Source organism: Cololabis saira, chromosome 22 (genome assembly GCF_033807715.1).
Source record: "Cololabis saira isolate AMF1-May2022 chromosome 22, fColSai1.1, whole genome shotgun sequence".
Classification (NCBI taxonomy): domain Eukaryota; kingdom Metazoa; phylum Chordata; class Actinopteri; order Beloniformes; family Belonidae; genus Cololabis; species Cololabis saira.
In genome coordinates, this window is record NC_084608.1 from 17,879,228 (window position 1) to 17,901,696 (window position 22,469).

At 40.6% G+C, this 22,469-nt stretch overlaps 2 protein-coding genes across 2 annotated transcripts; one reads left to right on the forward strand and one right to left on the reverse strand.

Annotated features, from left to right (window-relative positions):
* Nucleotides 1-1,084: 1,084 nt before the first annotated feature.
* gpr12 (G protein-coupled receptor 12) lies at nt 1,085-6,561 on the forward strand. The gene is made up of 2 exons (XM_061713177.1): nt 1,085-1,274; nt 1,968-6,561. The coding sequence occupies exon 2, from the start codon at nt 1,980-1,982 to the stop codon at nt 3,006-3,008; it is 1,029 nt and encodes a 342-aa protein (XP_061569161.1). The 5' UTR covers nt 1,085-1,274; nt 1,968-1,979; the 3' UTR covers nt 3,009-6,561.
* A 232-nt stretch (nt 6,562-6,793) lies between these two features.
* On the reverse strand, nt 6,794-20,480 carry wasf3b (WASP family member 3b). Its single transcript, XM_061713714.1, has 9 exons — nt 20,380-20,480; nt 13,674-13,830; nt 11,600-11,734; nt 11,312-11,465; nt 11,010-11,127; nt 10,585-10,766; nt 10,226-10,498; nt 9,420-9,733; nt 6,794-7,750 (listed from the first exon to the last, which is right to left on the reverse strand). The coding sequence occupies exons 2-9, from the start codon at nt 13,804-13,806 to the stop codon at nt 7,593-7,595; spliced, it is 1,467 nt and encodes a 488-aa protein (XP_061569698.1). The 5' UTR covers nt 13,807-13,830; nt 20,380-20,480; the 3' UTR covers nt 6,794-7,592.
* Between the last annotated feature and the right edge of the window lie 1,989 nt (nt 20,481-22,469).

Consider the following 22,469-nt stretch of genomic DNA (forward strand, 5'->3'; position numbering starts at 1 on the left):
CAGGTGCCACTGATGACTCATGTGAGCTCACCGTCGCCCCCTGCTGGTCCTGCTACCCTCTTTTTTTTTTTTTTTTTTCTCCCCCCTATTGCAACAGGAGCTATATTTAATCCATTCAGACCCAAAAGACAAGGTGCTGTGGAAAAAAAATACGCACAGCCACCGGTCTGCCTGCTCATCTAATGTGATTAAATGTATTCATGCAAACATCTGAGCCATCAGCTTTGATGACTGGGAGGCAGCGCCGGGAGAAAGGTGAGGAGAAGATGGAGGACAGGGAAGCAGGGGAGCGATGGATGGGTGACACATCTGGGCTGCTGGAAATAGACAGGACCAGAATAGCAGGAGGAAAGCAGGTCCCTGGATCCAGCATCTTTCATTTCATTTTATTTTATTTTATTCTTTATTTCATTCAAAAAACAAAACAATTTAATACAAACACAAATACAAATGTTCCTAACTTATGAATGAAAAGGGAGCAGAAAGAAGAAGAATCTTATCTGATCTGCCCCTTTCACAAATAACATAAATTAATAATAAAAAATAAATAAAAAAAACAACTAAGTGAATAAAAAAAAATAAAATAAAATTAAAATAACATTAAGTAAAATTACCACCGCCTACGGGTATGTCAATCAAACTCAACATTTTTCGTTATACCGGTATTTCCTTAACATACAGGCTTTAATTGTTCTTTTGAATGTAATGTTTGATTTGGATTCTTTGTTTCTTTCATCTTCACACATGCAACTTGAGGAAAATTGCAGAAATGAACAAAGCACTGCAGCTCAGCAACCTAAATAAGATTAATGAGGAACAAATAACGTATATCTCATTTTATGGGCAAGATATGTTTGATTTCTTTACTAATGGGTTTAAGAAGAGTGAAAGGAGTTGCATCTGTCCTTGATGTAACAAGGACCAGACATTGACGGAGTTCAACCGGTCTCTTGCAGTCTGGCCCTTCTGGGACTCCTCCTTCATCATCCACCTCCTCCTCCTCCTCCTCTCACACACCCCTACACCCTCCTGTTCCTCTCTTCCGACTGCTCAACTCTCTGTTCCTGCACAACCGCAGTCCACGGCGATGTGCCGTTAACGGCAGAGCCGCTCAACACTCTTCCTCCTCCTCTTCCTCCTCTTCTTCCATCATCCCCCTCTCTCGGAGCTGCGTCTCTGTCCGCCGGCGCCGCATCATCCCCATCACTACCATGGGAATACGAGGCTGCCTTTCTTCCATCTAGACGGGATCATTCTCACCTTGCAGAGTCAAGGTAGGCTGGATTGTGACTATTCCTTTACATTCATGAGAGAAAGAGAGGGGGAAAAAAATAATCTTACCCTCCCACCCCCACTTACAGCATCCTTTTGCTGACGCGGAACAGTTTGTTCATGCAAGGTGCACATGGATTAAGCAGCCCTGTGCGAAATGCATGGATGCATGCATGCATGCATAGACAGAGGTGTTTCCATGACGGGCGCGGTTTCTTCTGCGTGGAGAGAGAGGGGCACTTGTTTTCCAGCATCCGCCTGAATTATTGCCATCATTATCGGTTAATTGCGGCCTGAAAGTTGCTGCGAAGCATTCATTTTTCTGATGTCTTATTGGATTATCAGTCGCCTCAGTGGAACAGAGCTCCCTGCATGCAGTCCACCAGGCCTCTGCTGCTTCTGACAGCTTTTACAGCCACTGGGTTCACTTCCCAGAGTTGAAATGCTTTTTACCTGTTAGCAATCTTGAGCAGCAATAAAAATATATATTGCTTTTCTGTTGCAGTATAGTAATTAAATATTTCAGATGTAGCTCAAGGATGTTAGTTGCACAAAAGCAACAGTAGGTTAGTACAAGCTCTTGCATAATGTGCTCCCATAGGCCTCCAGTACAGTACCACAACCACACCAGTATCACAATGAGTCTTGAAAACATATATTAATTGAACTGATATTTTTTTGTGTGTCAATTTCAGACGGGGGGCACAATGAGTGAAGAGCCACCGGCCACCCCAAGCTGGCTGAGCCCAGACCCCACAGCGTGGGCCAGTGGCGGCGGGGGGCCGTTGGACAACACCACCGGCCTAGGGATGTTTCCATCGGAGGACGCACTCCCACCCAGCCAGCTGCCGCTGCTGGTCAACCCCTGGGACATCGTGCTCTGCTCCTCCGGGACTCTGATAGCTTGTGAGAACGCCCTGGTGGTGCTGGTAATCTGGCAGAACCCGGCCCTCCGAGCGCCCATGTTCTTGCTGATCGGTAGCCTGGCTCTGGCCGACCTCCTGGCCGGCCTGGGCCTCGTGCTTCACTTCACCTGTGCCTACTTGCTTCACTCCGACTCAGCCCAGCTGCTGACCGTGGGCTTGGTGGTGGCCTCCTTCTCCGCCTCTGTCTTCAGCTTGTTGGCGATCACTATTGATCGCTACCTGTCTCTGTACTACGCCCTCACGTACAACTCTGAGCGGACGGCGGCCTTCACCTACACCATGCTGGTGCTGCTGTGGGGCCTCTCCCTGTGTCTCGGCCTGCTGCCGGTCACGGGGGTCAACTGCCTGGCGGAGGAGGCCTCGTGCAGCGTGGTGCGGCCACTGACAAAGAACAACATTGCAGTGCTGTCCGTCTCCTTCCTGCTGCTCTTTGGCCTCATGCTGCAACTCTACGTTCAGATCTGCAAGATTGTAATCCGCCACGCTCACCAGATTGCCCTCCAGCACCACTTCCTGGCCGCCACACCCCACTACGTCACAACGCGGAAGGGCGTGTCGACCCTGGCCATCATTCTGGGCACCTTTGCCGCCTGCTGGATGCCGTTCACCGTCTACTCTCTGATTGCTGACTACACCTACCCTCCGCTCTACACCTACGCCACGCTGGTGCCTGCCACCTACAACTCTGTCATCAACCCGGTCATCTACGCCTTCAGAAACCAAGAGATTCAGAAGGCCCTGTGGCTGGTGTGCTGCGGCTGCGTGCCCAGCAGCGTGGCCCAGCGTGCACGGACTCCCAGTGACGTCTGACCGAGCACGCCCAGGTGGGAGGAAAGATTCAACCTGGGTCGGCTCTGCTCTTCGCTGGAACTGTCCAGTGTCCGAGGAGGTACCAGCCGGGATCAGCTCTGGCTGGAGATGCCACTGGCAGAGGCAGTTTGTTTGGGTGGTTGTCCACAACCCACGAAGGCGGATGGCGTTTTTTTTCTTTGTTACACTGACCACAGGGCAAGGTATCTCGCCGTCTTCCCCAGTAAAAGCCACTATGCCAGCTGCATCCCACTCAACTCCTGCCACACCCTTTCTCATTTCTTATGCAGAGCCTGAGTGCATCCCTCATTTACAGGTATCAGCTGCATATCCAGCTTTGGTTGACACTTGTGTATTTTCCTTCGGGTGATAGAGCCCGTCTTTCTTTTTTTAGTTTGCGCTCTTGTAGAGGTGTAAAAAAAAAAAGAAGAAAAACAAACACCACTAGTGTTGCCGAGGATGACAGTAGAGGGGAGGAGGGCTGTAAATCCAGGCATTTCCACAGTGGAGCCCGTGTGGAGCAGCATCCCGGCGCTCTGCTGCTGCACCCTGAACGTGTGTAGAAAACTAAACAGCCGATGGGAACTAAAAATAGAAGCGATGCTCTCTGATCCGCGCTCTGCGCGCGCAACAGACACCAAGGAGGAAATCAAGCTGCTCCTTCTTCTCCCCTCTCCCATTATCTCTCTTTGTTCAGATTAGATTCTGTGTGACAGTGTTATAGTTCAGGAAGATCAAGACAAAGTCCCAGCCACCCCACCCCCCCTCCTTTAAATCCCTCCTGTGTATCTTTTTATTAGTATGGATCCACCAAAACCAAATATAGGATGACTGGATTATGTAATCTGATTATACATCCCTCCTCGTCACTGTTTGCAAGGAGTTACTTTTTGTCTTTTTTTGGAAATGGAGAAATCTCTTATTTTATCTATAAGGTTTGGGAAGAAACCACATATTTGAATAATTTTAAAGAAAACCAATTAACACCTTTGTTCAAATTAATATAAATTTGTCACAATAGCAAAATGGTGTCTTTACAGTCGTCACAACATCATCTTGACTTCTAAAATCTTCCACACCAGACTTGTAACGTGAGATCTTATTGCCAGGTCTCGATTTAATTTGCATGCAACAAGCTCCCTGTTTTCCTCCCGAGTTCAGTGTGGTAGGTCACATAAGCCGCTGCAGGCCATGTGCCATTGTTTCCTGATGCCATGACCTCAACAATTGTGTCTGTGTTCAAGGTACCACAGTGTACCTTACATGTACTGCATTATAAGAGCTACAATTACTACTCCAATGTCACAAGAGCTGCATCTTGTTTGAAAAATGTGGATTTTTTTATTTTTTATTTTTACTATTACGTGTGATTTGTTCCTGTTAAAATCAGATTACCTGCTGCTCTGAGTTAATGTATTTGATCTTTTGGTTTCCATAAATACGTATGTTGATTCTCTGTCCTTTCGGATCATGTCAGCAATAACTAGCCTACGAATGGTAGTTATTTTTCTTCTTTTACATCTTTTACAGATGTAAAGCAATACTCAGACAGCAATAACATCCACATCCCACCTTGACTTCTTCATGCAGGGTGAAGTACCATAATATCTGCTCGGGTCGGGATGTGTTTAAAAGAACAGGCTCAGTGAGCAGCAATGATGTTTCAATGATAGACTCCTCGAGGTGAGAGTAGACGACTCGCTCATCGCAGTCACACCGCTGCAATAGGGAGGAAATCGTGAACGTTTATTTTTTCATTGCCTCTGCCTTTTCTGAACTGTCCTGGGTGTTGTGACCTCGAATAACAGTGTGTGATTTGGGACTCGTCTTTCGTGCATCTGGTGTGAGTTGCATGGCCTCTAGGTGTGTGCATGTGTTTGTCATGTGCAGACCACAGTCTGCCCCCTCGTGTTGGATTGTCACATCCCGTCGACACCCTGACCTTAGAGCTGTCAGTCTTCCTGTAAATTCAGCGAGAAGTGTCCTCCTTACGTGTCTGTGTAGAGCTTCTTGGAGGGAAATGGGACTCAGAAGTGGGCGCTCGAGCACTTCAAGCCAAAGTGAAAGGGACTCTGAATGAGTCGAACCCTGCCGTTTGTCTCAGCAGTGTCATATTCCGCTTTAAATCTACATGATAGAGGCAGGTGTCCGTTAAGTGACTTCTTGTTAAACCTACGAGCTAAACACGGCTACTTCCAAATACAAAAGAAATGCTTATTCTTTGTTTCCCTGCTGTCTCCCTTGTCAGTGAGCCTGATAGAAACATCTGTGGAGTTCAAAGTCTTCATCTTTTTGGGCTCAGTTTAGGTGTAAAAGTTTTCATTTCTTTTTTTTTTAATGGGAGATTAGTAAGAAAATGTGTAAAAACAACAAAAACAGCATTTCTAAACACAGAAACGTAGCCTGTGTATGTAAACCTGTGCACAGTGTCAGACTGAACTCTAGTTATTTGATGAGGACCAAAAGGTCAGACTGACACCTCACAAGTCATCACGAGCTGTCATTACTTTACCTTTAGAGGAAAAAGTCTATTTTGTTATATTCATTGAAAAGTTATATATTTTCCCCCACTTTAGTCTGGCCTGACCTGACTTCCTTTAGATTCTGACGTGGTATGATATAACGTGCTGTAAGGCCTTTTTTCTGAATGTAGTATTTATTAAATCAAACTCAACACTCCCTCCTTTGTTTTTGTGAATAAAGGCATGCTGAAGAGGAGGGACTTTAAACCACCGTGCACGGTGCTACCAAAGCCAGTCAATCTAGATGATGAGTTGGGTCACTCTGTTTTCTTTTTAAAGATTTCTCCACCTTAGCTGTTAATGTTGAGAGTGTTCTGGTAGATTCTACTTTCCTTGCTTCAGTATGCAGCTGTTTGTTTAAGCTGAGCAAACGAAAAGATTTGGCAAAGCAGATGTTTGAGTATGATGTTACCGCAGGATTTTCTGATCGGTGAATGTGGATCTCTTGTGCAGCCAACTGTATTGTTGAGATATTCACTCCAAGGGAGGTTTGAATAAGGGCTTTGTATCCAAGACAGGGCGAGGACCGTGATGTTGGATGTATAACTTATCAATAAATACACCGGTTTATCTACTAAATGGTTTCACAAAGATGTGTAAAAGCATTTGATTTTGGTGTAAGTGATGGAACATTAGACCAGCAGGAGGAGGAGGTGTCTTTCTGATGGTTAATAATTTAGAGCTAAATATCAAACACTCAAGGGCCTGTTAGAGAGTGTGTGTGTGTATGTGTATGTGTGTGTTTTGGGGTTGGAGATGGGGTGGTGCCACAGTAACAGCATCTAGTGTAGACATATGCGTAGTTTTCAATGTGAAAATGCACTTTATTTTTTTGGATGAAAAAGGCACAACAAACTAAGTATCTGCAAAATGAAACGTATAAAATGATAATCAACATGCACTAACTTAACTGAGATATTGTAAAAATGTTTGTGTAAATGTGGTGTCTATTTTTCCAAGGTGTTAGTTGTACTTTTTATTGCTTTGGTTAGTCCATTCAATTGAAAGATCTTGTTAATTTTGTATTAAAACAAACATGTGCTGTGCATAAAAACTCCTGCCTCAACTGATTGGTTTTTCCTTCTCCCATCTTTGCGTTGGCTAACTGCCTCCCCTTTTTTTGCACTTTTCTGTTTCCTTGGCAACTCCTTTCATAGCTGTCAGCTGTTACTGTTACTATGGAAACTGAAATCTCAGAGCCAGGTATGTGATGTGTTCATGACAAGAATGGAACAGTAAAGACACATGGCAGCCCAGTCACAGTCGTTCATTCATGATTTTATTTCTCTCTGGGTCAGAGGTTACAGAGCTTAAAATACCATACACATGACCCCCTCTCCCAAACAGCAGTGAGCGATTGCAAATGCAGGTGGCTCAGTTATAATAATTTTGATCAGTAAGACTTTTTACATTTTATGCTCCATTCGTCACCACAGCTTTTCTGAGTAACGGTGAACATCTCAGCGGCCTGAGACTGACCTCAGCGGCTACTGGTCTCGTTCATCATTTCCAGTTATCTACAAATTAAAGACTTGCCACATGATTTATGGCAAGTGTTTCAGTAAAAACATTTAAAAAAAAGTACATTATTTGCTCAAGAGGAAAGTTTCTAATTATTCCTAACACGCTCAAGCTCTGACTATACATGAAATAAGTACGTTTACGTGGTGTCCAGAATGTTTTAACAGGAAAGAAAACATCCACTGGGGTGTATTCACAATGCTTGGAAAAGATAATCAAAGTCAGTGTTAAAAGTCTCACAGAGTGGTCATTATTAGTGTGTATTACTGAACTCTGTACAGTGTTTTTGCATACGGAATACAACCCCAGATTTCCAGTTTTGGACCATTCAGCTTATATCAACCTACAGCTTGTGATTATGTGCAGGTGTCGTGTGTTTTTCAGCAACTCTGACGACTCATCAGTGTGTTAAAGTGGGACTCTTCCAGGTGAGAGTGAGGTTGACTTGCTGTGTGTCAGTGGTTATCCTATTTTTTTTTTCTGTATATATATGCGTGTGTGTGTGTGTCTGTGTGCATCTCTATGTGTTTGCGTGCATGGATTAATCCGACCAATCATTTTCCTCCAAATCGGACTCATCTTCGGAGTCAGAGTACTCCACAGCGATGCGTCGGGACAGGATGGTGGCCACGTCGTTCCCGACGGGCTCTCTCTTAGCTTGCTGCTCCTGTTGTTCCTGCACCTTCTTCAGCTGGATGCCTGCAGAAACATATGAAATGTCAAGATGAGATTTTCCTGAGTATTGAACTATTTTACAGTTTGATAAAGTTTCCCCACCCTCTTTACATTCATGATATAGTAAAAGCTATTAAAGCACTGTACTTATACATTTTTATATCATTAACAAACCAAACAAATTTCCTAGTAGCATAAAATTTGAAAATAAAAGTAACATTTAGGTAAAGTGAGAAAATATGATTTTAAATTCTATTGGAAATTCAACTGTAGTTCAAAAGCCTAAATCGTGTTTTCAGAAACTACTCAGTATAAACATAGTCTGACATGCCACTGTTAAGTGCACACATAATGCTCTACAATGCAGCTGCTATTATTTCTCCTATAACCTACATATCTGAATGGCTTTTTGTTTGTGGTGTTTTCACATTTGAACTGCTTGACATTTTACTAAAAGAGCTTCACAAACCTATATGAAAAAATGGCCCTCATCACCTCTGAAAGTTAAGTAAATACAACTTCAAATGATACACAACAGGTTTTGTTGCGTTCTGACATTGAGTCAACTTGCAGAAGTAGTGTCAGAAAAACTAAGTACACTCTGTCATTCAATATCTTTTCATTTTTTCCAAGTAGAAGCTTCAATTAGTTGTTTTCTATCTATTCAATATTTCTATTCATTGATGTTTGCTGATCATGTCCCCTCCAACACAGTGTTTGACAGTAGCTGTGTTTAGTCCTCATCAAAAATGATGCTGTGCACGACAGACTAACATCATCCACAGCATCCCTTCTCATCTGTCCAAAGAATTTGGCCCAGAAGTGTTCTGGTTTGTCCAGATACAATTTTACAAACCTAAGCTGTGCTACCATGTGTTTATTTTTTTTTACAAAGGCAAAGCTTTCTTCTGCAACCCAGTGGAACAAGCTATTCCTATCAGTCTCTTATCCTGTCAGTTTATTGTCATAAACATTAAAAATGCTAACTGAGGCGTAAAGTCTGACACGTTACTCTTTATTGATACCTGTTTTTTTCCTAGTTAGAGTCACAGGGATCTTTTGGATCTATCACAGGGCTGTAGCTCTTGATATTTCAAAATATTTTCCAACCTTTGTACAGTCTAATAATGGATACATTTACTCTCGGGAAGACTGGCAACTGTCTTGAACTTGCAAAATAATCTTTGTTTTAGTAGAACAATGGACAATATAGTAAGAAAATAGTCTTAGACGTAACTTACCCAGATTGATGGGTAACAACTATTGTTGCTCTAAAATCATGCTGATATCTTTATTTCATGGCATTGTGTTGACATATATACAAATGCTCTACACCAGCAAATTCCCAAGACTTCTACTTTCACAGAGGTACTCAGACTTAAGACTTAAGTGATATAAGTGAAGGAGCTAGCCGATAAATAATCATTTAATTTCTATGGAAGCAGTTTGGTGTACTTAGTTTTTCTATGAACAAATTCTGCAGTTTGGGATTTTTTAAGACTGAATAAAACATGGTGTGATATGTCATGTGTTTATCTGAGGTTGTATATACCACATATAAATACCCAGTAAGAATAGATGATTCCTCATTTTGTAAAACTTAAAAAATAAGTTTATTTAACTTATGTATAAAAATGAACTAAAAAAAAAAGAATATATTCACTAGTACACACACAGACACTCCAGCTCTTACCCATACGTATAGCAGCCAGCAGATCACTGCGGGCATCATTGACCACTGCGTTATCAGCTGCTGCAGAGGAAGACATCTTGTGGGTGGAGAAGTGGGAGGCACCAGCTGGAAGGGGTGGAGGTGGGGGACCGGGAGGAGGTGGAGCTGCCTGGGCTCCTGATACAGGTGGTGGAGGCGGAGCGTAGCCGCCAGCACCAGCCATTGACCCGGGAGGCATCGGACCTCCAGGTGGTGAAGCAAAGGCCGTCTGAGCAGAAGGGATGAGCGGGGCGGGGGGAGGGGGAGGAGGGCCAGTGTTGGCATAGCCATCCATGCTGGAAGGAAGACACAATTTGCAGAATTAACACAAATCCTAGCAGTCAGTACAGTTTACAGTTAGTGTTTGAGATTGCAGAACGGACCAACTGATTCACTAGGTGGCAGTATTATACAAAGAAAACAAGGGTAGGCTCATGTAGGAGCCTTGGTTTACTTGTTTCATGTAAACGCTGCTACTTAAATGTATTTTTTTGTCTTGTTATCCAGGGATCGATTATTTGCATATATTGTTTCTGATTTCTTTCATTTTTAAGAATTATATTGCTTTAATATAACTTAATGAGCTCTGTTGCTAATGCTTTTAGTTGCCTGATTTAAACTAATAGCGTAAAAGACATAATGTTCTGTAAATTTGAATCTGAAATGAGAAGTTGTGATTCAAACAAGCACATTTACCGGTAGCAGTAATGCCAACTTTAAATGTCTGAAGTAGGGTAAGTAGGGGAAGAAAAAGGTTAAATGATAGAACAAATAAAACCATTATTTACCTATAGTCCATGGGCAAGTGAGCCATAGAACCCCCATTCATAGCCTCAGCAGGTGGAGGAGGGAGTGGGACTTGGTGGTGGGAGCGGCCCAGTGTCCCACCTTGATAAGCCATCATAGTCCTGCCTCTGCTGTCGTGCTCGCTCCCTCCCCGAGCAGCATGTCCAGCAGCCATCTGGGCAGCCAGGATACTGGGTGGAGGACCAGAGTAGGTGTGGGCGTGGCCAGCATGGTTCATGCTGTTGGGGTAGTGATGCTGATCCGCAATGTGGCCCCTGATAACAGTAAAATAATTGCTGATGCATAATACAATATTGGTATTGTAGTGACAGTGAAAATGCACTAGTGTGTGTTCAGCTACCTGTTCTCTGGTGACATTGAGCCCTCGGAGGAGGCTCCTCTGTCTCTGTGGATGGTGTGTCGATGGTCTGGCCGGAGCTCCTTATCCAAAGCCATCATGTTCCACTCCTGCCGACGGTTCCTTGCCTTGCGAACCTTCTTAACCTCCCTCTGCAGTGTCCCATCCACATCACGCCTCTGTTCCTGCGACAGGGAAAGAAAAGTTAGCTCTTTCAGATTTGGTTCACAACATAAAAGATTCAATTACGGTAGTTTCTTATTTTAGTTCTTCTATAGGCCATCAGACTGAGTTGCACTGAAAATAACTGTACTTTTTTATTTAAAGAGATAGTGGTTTACAAGGAATTCGAATCTTAACATCTGACCGCAATAAATCAAAACAGAATACCAAAACATATTATGTGAAATACTCAGTCAATATTGTACCTTCTGCTTCCTTTTCTCTTTCCTCTTGTCCTCAGTATCCTGAAGCATTTTTTCTTTCCACAAGTCAAAGAAGTAGGAGGGGTCTGTGTAAAACTTAAGTGCTTCCTTGTGGTCATCCCTACAGAAAAACAGAGGCTTATTGACGTGCATAATAAAAATGTCTATGAAACTCAAACTCAAACTCCACCAGATGTTTCAGTTTCATCAAATGCTGTTTTATAACATCAACAGAAAAGTACAGTCCAAAGGCAATGCTGGATGTTTGAGTGTTTGATGGGCGTTCCTGCTTTGACGTTACTGACCTGTACGATGAGAGGATGTTAAGGGGTGGAGGCTTGTCGCTCAGGTTGTACATCTCTTTGACAGGATTGGGCACACTGCTCTTGGACACCACCTGTTGGTCTTGTGTTGTAGAGCTCTTAAAGGCTTTCCTCATGTTGATGTCTTGCAGAGAAACTGGGAACAGAAAATGAAAAAGTTTAACATTGATAGATGATGGATCCTGCTTAAAGTAAAACGAGGAGCAAGTGGGTATAAAATGCAGAAAACACAAGATTGATAAGTCTTCAAGAAGGAATGCTGGTCCCCACCTTCCTCCACTGTGGAGTCCAGCTGTGTGACTTTGACAGCCAGCCGGTCGATGCGGTCCTGAAGAGAGTTGGCTCGCAGATAGAAACTGTTTGCCTCCTTAAACAGCTCGCCAAATATGTCCTCTGCATGTTTACCTGGAGTAGAAGACCAGAAAGAGATGGCTGATTAGAGAAAAATAAAGACTTCCAATCTTTATCTGGGGTCAAGTAAAGCCGCACAAAAGCTGAAGCCTGATCAATACAATGAAATGTGACACAATGCAAAGTTAGAGTCAATGGATTTTAAAATGAACACTCATTCGGTTACAAACAGCAAGTCTTCTTATGAATAATTTAACATGAATCAAATAAAAATCACCCAAACCCTGACCTAAAGCAACTGTGTTAGTTGTCTGTGATATTTTATCTACAAGGTCTTAAGAAAAGCCAGTGAGTGCTGGAGACATAATCTCAGGATTACACGTTAAATGCCTTTAAGTATAAACATTTAGCTCAGTATCATACAAATGTATGACTCATCCATGAGTCCATCAGAGACTACTCTCTTTAAACACAGTCTGGATTTCGCTGCGCTTTGAAATCTTTTTTTTTTTTACATTCTGAATACTCAACAGCTTTGAACTCAAAAAAGCAACATGCCAGTATTTTTAATTAACCCTCAAGCAATTAAGAGCCTTTTTAAGAGGAGGGAGGATAGTCCATCTTCAAAGCTTTCTAAAGAGCAAAGGTTAACATCTGCAGAGCAGCTCCTTTTTATGATGTTTTGCTTCTGACTCCGAATCACATTTGTATTTCTAACCGGTTTAAGGAACAACATAAGTATGCAAAGGCAGAAATATTCGTACTCTGGAAAAATGTGGGTCGAAGAGGAAGTAGACTGCAATTTTCAAATAACTACATTAGCCTAGACTCAATGTGATCAAAAGACCCTTTGTGAAAACACTGCAGTCATGGCTGTAGTAAAATTAAAAGACGAAACAATAAATTGGAACAAATCAGTAGCTTTTGCATAGTTCTAATACCTACAGGGCACTGTGTTTTATGTTATATGTGGAAGCTTCAACATAGAGCTATTTCTGTCCTCCTTGCTCACAGGATGGGCTACAGTAAAAACATCTAGAGGAAGGAAGATCTGGCATGCTGAAACTGTCGACTCTGGCCTCTCTCGGGGATTCTTATAGTCCTCTTACACACAAACACCCACAGCATACATAGTTTGTAGATATTCCCGTCATGCCTGTGTGAGTGTTTATATTTAACACACACAGCTGTTGTTCAAAGGCCCACGCCCACTCTTGGAACTTGACACAATGGAGACAGAATTGATGGGGATGGGTGGGAAAAAAAAACAAAACAAAAAAAAAAACTTGGTTTGATTTATGCCTCTGAAAATCACCAATAAACTTTTAACACAGTTGGAGTAAAGAGCAGGAAAATGGGTGCAGCTGAGGATAAATGAAAGAAGCATAACTGCCAAGTGAAAACACTTGAACAGACTGTAGATGGGTATGAAGGACTTGGAAGATGGATGGGAAGATAGGAGCCTCTGATCCTGTTATAACTGCACAATACATTTTGGGTTGAACATAACAATCAATAGATGCACAGACAAAATGCTTTCACACACACAGTGTAGCTGCACAGTCACATGTCTACAGCTGGAAGGATAAGTTCATTTTGTGGCAATGTCTGAAAGGATTACATTTCAATGCTCCATGTTCCAGTGAGAGGCTGCTGTAAGCCTGCTGCTGGCCCTGTGACACCCCCCCTCAATCCTGTAACCATGACAACACCCGAATCAATCACAGCTTTAGGATTAATGATGAAGGCGTCTGATCTTGTCCTGATACAAGCAGGCTACACACATCATTGAGTGACACTGAACTCAGTGAGGTCATACTTAGTGAGGGATACTGTGGCCTTTATTTGTTTTTAGAGACAAACTGATGCAAAACCTTTCATACTTTGGGTATGCGCTCGCGTGTGAGTTTTGTCTCCCCAAATTTGAGATGTTTAGCAGAGGTTCTGTTAACTGGAGAAGCTGTGTGTTTGTTTGTGTGAATGTGTAGCTTACTCAGGCTGCTGAGCTGACGGATGATGGCAGAGAGCGTGTTGTTCATCACGCACTCCAGCTCACTGCCGATGCCCTCAGGCAGCTCCCCTCGGCAGAGGTGCCGGGGGTCAATGTTCCTCTTCACCAGGGGCATGGCGAGGCTTCACACCAACACAAACTGCAGGGAGAAGAACAGAGATCATGTTGACGGAGAAACAGATGCAGATGATCAGCATTTAATTTGATGAGTAAGACGTCAATTAACCACGTAATTACTTTTATGATTAATACTGTCCTGCGTATGTCACAAGTCACTGCCAGAATTCCCAAGAGGCAAAACTGGTAATTTCACTGATTGTTTAGTTATACATTTACTAAATTCATAGCTAAACTAAGATGTAAATTGTCACATATCAATGAGATTAAACTTCCTATGAAAAAAAAGCAACAAATCATCAATTTACATAACTGAAAATGGATTAACTTTCTTACAATTAGTTTTCTTGAAAACAGATTGGAGTTTAAGATAAATTACCATCTTTGCTATTCTCAGGTATACATGCTGTATGGTTAAATATTTAATCACATTATATGTAAGAAATGTAGGAATGCACACTTACACTAGTAAACGATCAAGATCAGACCAACAATTTTCTATTTCTCCTCATTCATCCAGTCCTGGTGGGTTACTTACCCATTTACGTACTATTCAAAGCACTTTAAATCCTGCCTTGTACAAAAAAACTGCTTTCCAAATAAAAAAAGAAACTGCCCTTTAAATGCCAAAACTAATGGCAAAAAAATCAACAGCCTACTCATGCGGTACTTGGAGCCATCTGTGCTACAATGTTCCAGAGCCCCCAAAAATATTTTATTCATGCAGTTTACTGAGTTCATATGCATCTCTTTTTCATATTTCTTTTATTTCTTTATTTTAGCTCTGTAATAGATCGTCGTTTAGTATCATTAATAGTTGTGCCTCTCCTCTGACTGAAAAGTTCAAAAGTCAATTAGTGCAATACTCTTTTTTTGGTACTTTTACACATTGCAGTTATTGTAGTTAATGGCAGTATTTTATTATAATGTCCTGTATTTCTGTTCTCTTTCCCATCATGCAGTATTTTGCATGAAAAACAAGCAAAGCACGGCTGGGCTGTTGACCGGAAAACCGAGAGTGATGACCAACATTGGTGCCAAGCAAGAAGACTTCTGGCCACCAGCAGAGAGATTAAAGCATTAGAGATAGGAAGATAGTGTGTGCCAGCTAATCCCAGACCAGCTTGTCCCCAGCCCAGCTGGAAAACTGACACAACCAAAAACTGTGGGTACTAACAAATATACAAGAAAAAAAATAACTATGCCGCAAGGGAAAACTTGAATCTTCATAACTTTCTCCAAACAACAATCAGTGCTGATAAATAGTTTTTCCCACACCCACTGCAAGAGTTAAACCCTGATTTTCTCTGATCAAGCACTCTGAACTTTGGAGTTCAAAAGACTATAGATGATCACTTAAAGCAGGAGAAATCCAACAGAGCTTCAGAGCGGCCATCTTATCAGTGTCTCTTCCTGCTTCCTGTTTTGAAGTGAGAGTCTGGCTCCTGTTTCCTGGTCCTCCCAATGTCACATCTCTCCTTCCTGCCCAAACACTTGGTCAGAACAATACAGCTATGGCTCAAGGAAAAAAAACAAACAAACAGGAAAATGGACAGACACACATCCATATCCAATCAAAATTTTCTCATTTTTAAAAAGACATTATTCTTTTTCACTTATGATTCATGAAATGTGCTACTGTGCACAAAAATACATAAATGAATAAATCCCTGGAGTTAAGCAGGTTGGAGAGACACGAGCGATCTGGCAATCTGACGGAGAGCTAAGAATAGCCGACAGGTACATGGAAAATAGACGAAAAAAATCCCCCCACTGAATATGATTGTTAACCTATGACAGCAGCAAATTTTAGGTCTTAAATAGCCAATATTTCTCAAAGTCCCAGTGACAAACCACTGTAAAACACACTATGTATCATTACAGCTTGTACAAAAAAGCTTAGAGACACTTCTGTTCACTCTGGCTAATTGCCACAAGCAGTCTTCTTTTACCATGTTTTACTTGTTTTCATAGCTAGTGACTTCCTGCAAAAGACAACAGAGTCACACCAACACACACACAAAAGCATCATTTTACACCTTCGTGTGATACCACAAAGGATAATAAATACAGCTAATAAAGACTACTTTGGCACAAAATGAGCTTTCTGCATAAACATTTTGCACTTCACATTTCTGCTGCACAGAAATGAGGTAATGCAAATTATAGGATTGCATGATTTTGCCTGCACCGTCGGACTTGCATCACAATCACACTGATGAGGCGAAATAATGAGCGACAGGGGGAGAGAGGGAGGAGGGATGGGCCTTGTCTGCTTGTGAAACCAGAGCAGAAAGTGGAAGCAGAAGAGGGTGCATGAGAGAGACACCCAGTGGGATAAGACTAAGATGGATAAGGTACAGTGAATGAGACAATTTTGTGTGTATGTGTAAATGTGTGTGTCTGAGAGAGAGACAGCTACGGTTGTGTGTAAAACAGAGTACCATCTATTGATGTGTTTGTGTGTGAGGGAGGCAAAAGTGGATTGAGTGGGGGGAAGGGTATGAACAGGGACCTCGGGGAAGCTACTGAAAGGTTCCCGGGACAATAGAGCTCCGTTCACACGGCAACAGCACTAGCTCTCCCATGCATCCTTCCCCTCCTCCTCCTCCTCTTCTTCGACCTTCTTTTAGGCCCCCTTTACTAAAACACTGAAAGCACATCAAGTAAGCGCTCCTCCTTCATCCTCCACTCACTTAGAGAGGAAAGACAGGAAGCGTAAAGCCTGAACATAAACCCACAACTGCTTTAACACACATATATTCTCACTCTCACATGTGTTGTGGAAAACTCCTCTTTAGAAGTGTGTGTTTGGATGCTTCAGTTATTACAACACACATGTGTACAAACACACCAGTTACACACCAGGTAGCCTCTAAAATGTCCCATTAGCAGCATTTTAACAGTCCCATCAGCAATAAAAATGGCTTTGATCCTTAGAGATCTGACTTTCAGGCTGCATCTGGGGTAAAACACACTTCCCCTGTGACTCCTCCAAGACGCCCACACATCTCTGCACCAGCATGCAATTGTGGAGGCGTTTTTTACTACAGTTGTGAGATCTTCATTAATTTCTGAAAGGGAACTCATTACCAATTTATGACCCGAGTACAGCTTTCTTGTGTCAGAGGCTTTTTTGCTCATTCTGATGTTATGAATAATGTAACCTGGATTACATCAGGTCACACTGCCCTAAATATGATGCTAAAAAATGTTTGACGTGACTCTTTCCTTTCAATGAACATGTTGTTGTTCTAATATTAGCCAGGGACACATATGATGACATATCTTGGTAAAGTTTTTGTCAATATTGAATCATCCTGTGCTTATTTCTTTTCTTTTCTAAAGCCAGATTTATGTTAGGGCTTCACATTAATCAAATAATATTCTTTATCAACTTTTAAAATATGATGATTTCATCCTAAAACATCATTTGTTTTTTTCTCTGCTAAAATGTTTGCGCAAATCTTAAATATAAACAATCATAAATGCTAATAAAATGTTTATTTCACAAAATGAGTTTGCTGTTTTACAGCATTTTTATATATGATTTTGTGCTCCTTTTTAACACTGTTCCATATCTAAAAAAATTAAGCTTCTTCAAGGTCACCACTCAGCCTTAATACTGCGTCTCTTGAGTAATTCACAAGGATTATTCTTGCTTAAATACCTGACCTTTTAATGAAATACTGACCTCCAAGGTGTTGTAATCCCAATAGATGAAACAGTGGACTGAAAAGCTATTTTATTTCAGGCTGCCCAGTAATTAATCAGTGATTCCTTTACTGATTCCATTTTCATTGAAGAGCAAATCAATATTTTCAGTTTCTGTAGCTATAACTGTTGGTTAGATTAATCAAATAAAAATATTAAGCATTTACTCGTTTTGATGACGTTGTTCAGAAATTAAATCAGTCTGAAATGTTCTTTCTTTGTTATCTGATGAAGAGTAACAGCCAGTCACGTTGATGGTAAGTTGTTCTTTAAATATACGCATTTTCATCTCCACAACTTTGTTCTCTGTCCGAAGATAGATAAATACTGAACAAAAAGATTGAAAGCGTTCTCTGAGATCCTTGGTATCCACATTGAACCTGATCCTATCTTGGTTATACTGGGAATTTCCGTCCACTACCTGACCAATAACCCATAGTGGACACTCTTTGTAGTTAGCTGTCCACTAGTATTTTCCACTCTGTCTTATCAAATTGATTATTTTCCATTGCTACCTGTATTGTTACACACTATGTACTGAGCAGAATAGGATGGAGGGAGGGTGGATGTGAGGGGAGGTTTTTTTCTTATGTCATGAGTTGTGATGTTATCTTTTCTGTTTTTTTTTCTTTTTGTTCTTCTTAAAAGAAAATGTAGACTGTGTTCATGTCTTACAGCTCAAATATCTTCTTCAATAAAATATATTTGATAAATATACGCATTTTAATTCTATACTAAAAAAATAAACAGTAACATCTTCATATTCACATATGTTCGAAAAAAGGAGTAGGAAGAAGTATACACTTTTCCTAGTTCCTACCCCTTTATTACTATGAATTTACATTATTGTTAATATTATATCTACACAATATCCATATAAATATAGTCTATATAAATACTACAATAAACATGCCTATTACTACATAATTATCCATATAAGTATATAGAACATATAAATAATACATAAATATTATATCAGTATATAGAAAATACAAATATTATATAAATCTATATAAATATACACTATATAAACTACATAAATATCCCTATGAATATATATATATGCTACATACCTAATAAATATATAACATATATTACATACTTATAACTATCCCTCTCAACATATAATATATACTACATAAATATCCACATAAATATCAGACATATCTTAAGCAAGTATAATATACCTTTTCCCCTATTTTAATTGTTTCTCTCACTCCTTGTTAACCCATTTCCTCTTCCATATACCTGTTTATAAATATTTTTTTGTTTCTCTTTTTAAACAGATTTATGTTAGTACTTTGTTTCATTTCCTGCCCCAAACTGTTCCACAGAGTCACTCCACAGTTCGATAAGCACATGCTTTTCATTGTTGTTCGTACTTTATGTTTTCTAAAATGTAGTTCTCCCCTTAGATTATAGACCCTTTCTCTCTCTGTGAACATTCCTGATATTTTTTGGTAGTAGATTATTCCTTGCTTGAACTGGAATCATTTATATTCCAGTGTTTATCACTTTATTTATTATGATGATTAATAAAAATAGCAGAGCTGGGGATCGATTCAAATGTCAAGAATCTATTCGATTCCGATTCTTAAGATTCAGAATCGATTATCAAGATTGGAATGGATTCGATTCGATTCCGATATTGATTTGGGTTAGTGTTATTAAAACTGTTTTTTGAGCTGTTGCATGAATTATATGACTGTAGTTATGCAACATGTTAATACTAGTATTATATTGAGATTAAACAGCAAGTATTGGCAGCTAATGATGAGGTCAGAATTATCAAACAGATCCAGGGCAGCAAACAGAGACTTATGAAATCGGTTTGAATTTTTCCCACACTCCATTTTTATTTGTTCGATTTTCGGTCTTTTTCAGTTTTTAATTTTTGAGAATTTGGTTTTTAGCATTTTATGCAAATGTAACCCCAAGACAGTATATAAAGTAATGAAATATAGACAATTTATGCAATTATATTATTTATGTTTTATATAAAAAACATTAATGTTTTCATGCTTTTAAACACATTTAAAGGCAAAAACATGGCACCAGTTATTCTCATGTCCAACATTCCTTTCTTGGGCATAAACAAAAAAGTACCAAAAGTTGTAATGATGAAAAAAAATTCGATCTTTAGACATACGAATCGATTTTTAGGAATTAATATGAGAATCGATTTAGAATTGGAAAATCGATTCTTTCAACACAGGCCTAATAAATAGTAACATGCAGAAGTTATTCAATGTATAAGCTGCAAAGTTCAGAATCACACTCCCTTTTTTTCCCCCTTACCCTCAGATTTATGAAATGAACACACGCCCATGCACTTCCACAGTGAGCACACACACACACACACACACACACACACACACACACACACACACACACACACACACACACACACACACACACACACACACACACACACAGGCGTGAATTGATGGCAATCAATCAGTGTTCCGCACCGTTGCCCCTGGTTACCGGGACTGACCCACATCTGCTCATCCACCTCGCTCCCCTGACACTTTCTCCACCGGGTTTAATCTGAAATATCACCCGCACCTTCTGGTTAAAGAGCCAAACTAGCCAAAGACACGCAGTCATCATTAAATCGTCTGGTTTAGGAAGCTGTAAAGTGACTATAAATGAGAATAGCAGTCATTAATACTTCGTGTTTTATCCTCTGCAGCTCTTTAATTGACCACCCGGTTAGCTAGCTCATGACCAGTGGTCGACCACTCAATTTGGAAAAAAAATGGCAATAAAGTCAAAATAAATATTCCCACAAATGTCACCATTGTGAATATTAAGTGTCGGCAATCGCAGTGAAAATTATTGCAAAACCCCTCACCAGTACTTGAAATATTAGAAGATATCAGCCCGTCCGCATGTCCCGTTAGGTACTCCTATTAGCTCTGCCATCCCGTCTCTCGGGAGAATCCTTTGAGGGTAGAGCCACGCCCACCGGCCGGATCAACCAATCACAAATCCGAGCAGAGGATTTAACGCTTGACAGACGTTCATATCGACCAATGGGAGCTCTCGAGTTGAGTGATTGACAGGGAACCTCCCGAGCTCGAAAGCCCCTGTTGTGAATAGAGTGGGCGGGGACAGAGTTGGGCGTTGCTTTTTCTCGGCCCAGCTGGGGTCCCAGTCCTTTCCAAGATAAATGAAATACATCAAGTAATCCTAAACTCTTAGTGTGTTTTGTAGACACAAAGACACGTTTAAATAGTGAGTAGACTAAGAAAACAGCGATATATAGAGGCTTTATGGGTTCAGTACATTACCAGGCACCTAGGCCAGATTATCCATATACTGAACCGGGCGAGCGCCACCAGCCAATGAGGGGACACCAAATCAAATCACTAACTGGACCATATATGTCATAGTTTGTTATTTTTCTCTATATATTTGCTGGAATAGGAGCAAACAGGCACAGAAGTAATCAATGATATAATAAAAACACATGAAAATAATAATAATTATAAAATAAAAAGAATTGTGTTTGAGTGAGTGCCTTAACAATCTAACAGCCTACACATTACTATTTTATTAATGTGCTGCTCCCTACCTTCACATCAGCTCATTCAGTAGGCCTGTTTGATTGTTTAGTCATATGCTGTAATAGTTTTGCATGTATTCCTCAGACAAGCCATATATGATGGAAATGATGATAGTTAATATGTGGTGTTACATTGGCATGTGAGTTGCATTCTGATTGGAGTATCAGTGTAGTATGGCGTTTGTAGACTCATGTCTATCTGTGGTGGTGTTACTCTTAGTTGGTTGCTTGTCTTGTCTTACATTTATTTGTAGTATGAGTGTTGAGCATGTACTTCAGCAATACCTTCATGTAAATCTATGGTCTTTATAACCATAGTAAATGTCCCTTTTTTTACTGTAAAATGTGAGAGGAGGAGGGCACTTCAAGTGTGGTCACCCTGGGGCACCACACTGAGTTAGTCCGGGTCTGCCAGGAATGGATGCTGAGAGTGACAAAAATAGGTGGACCAGCATCCTCCAGGAAAAGGCTCGCTGAGAAGACTTGCTAAATCCAGATAAGTGATCCAGCCTCTCCACAGTGTTTGGAGAAGAATGGCCAGCAGAAGACAACAGGCACAGAAACAAGGGTAAAGGAAAAAATAAGACTATTTACAAATAAGAGTCGAAATGAGTGCTGGTATGTCAAATCAGCTTTCATCCCTGCAAAAAGAGGGGGAGGCTATGACCTTTACAGCTGTCAGTTTAGACCAAGAGAGAGAAAGAGAAAGAGGGAGCAAAACTAATGAGAAAATGAGCAATGGCACAGAAGCACTTAAGAAAATACACTTTTTATAACTTGGTATTTTGCAAAATTTACAGATTATTACTCAGGCCGCTAGCTGGTGAATTGCTCAAAAGAATTTTTTATGTGTATTTGATTATATGCCTGTTTTATATATTACACCATCATTGAAATGGCTCACTATTTTTTTCAAAATAAGTTGGTTTATTGTGTAATATGTACTGTAAAACAAAAACAGAAAGCAATTTGCGAAAAAGACAAAAAAACTAATTTAGTTAGATGCAGCTGCATGTTAGAAGCTTGCTGGGTGGAAGCACAACTTTTCTGGGTCACATGTTAAATTATCCTTGGAGTACATACAGAACCTCACATTGCACCTTGATCTGTTCTTCACTTGCGTGAAACTTCACATTGAAGCACCAGCTAAAACAATGAGCCCTTAAATTGAAAAACATATTTACACAAAATATGTACATCACAAAACATTGAAGATAAAAAAGATGCTTTTCCATAAAGTATTGGTTCACTCAATTTTACTGCATTTGCATGTTTACAAATGAAGAGGGACACGTGCTACAGTTCCTACCACATTTTCATGAAATCAGGAGATCTACTGTCTTCTTTGAAAAGTAAACGTGTTCCGCATTTCTGCT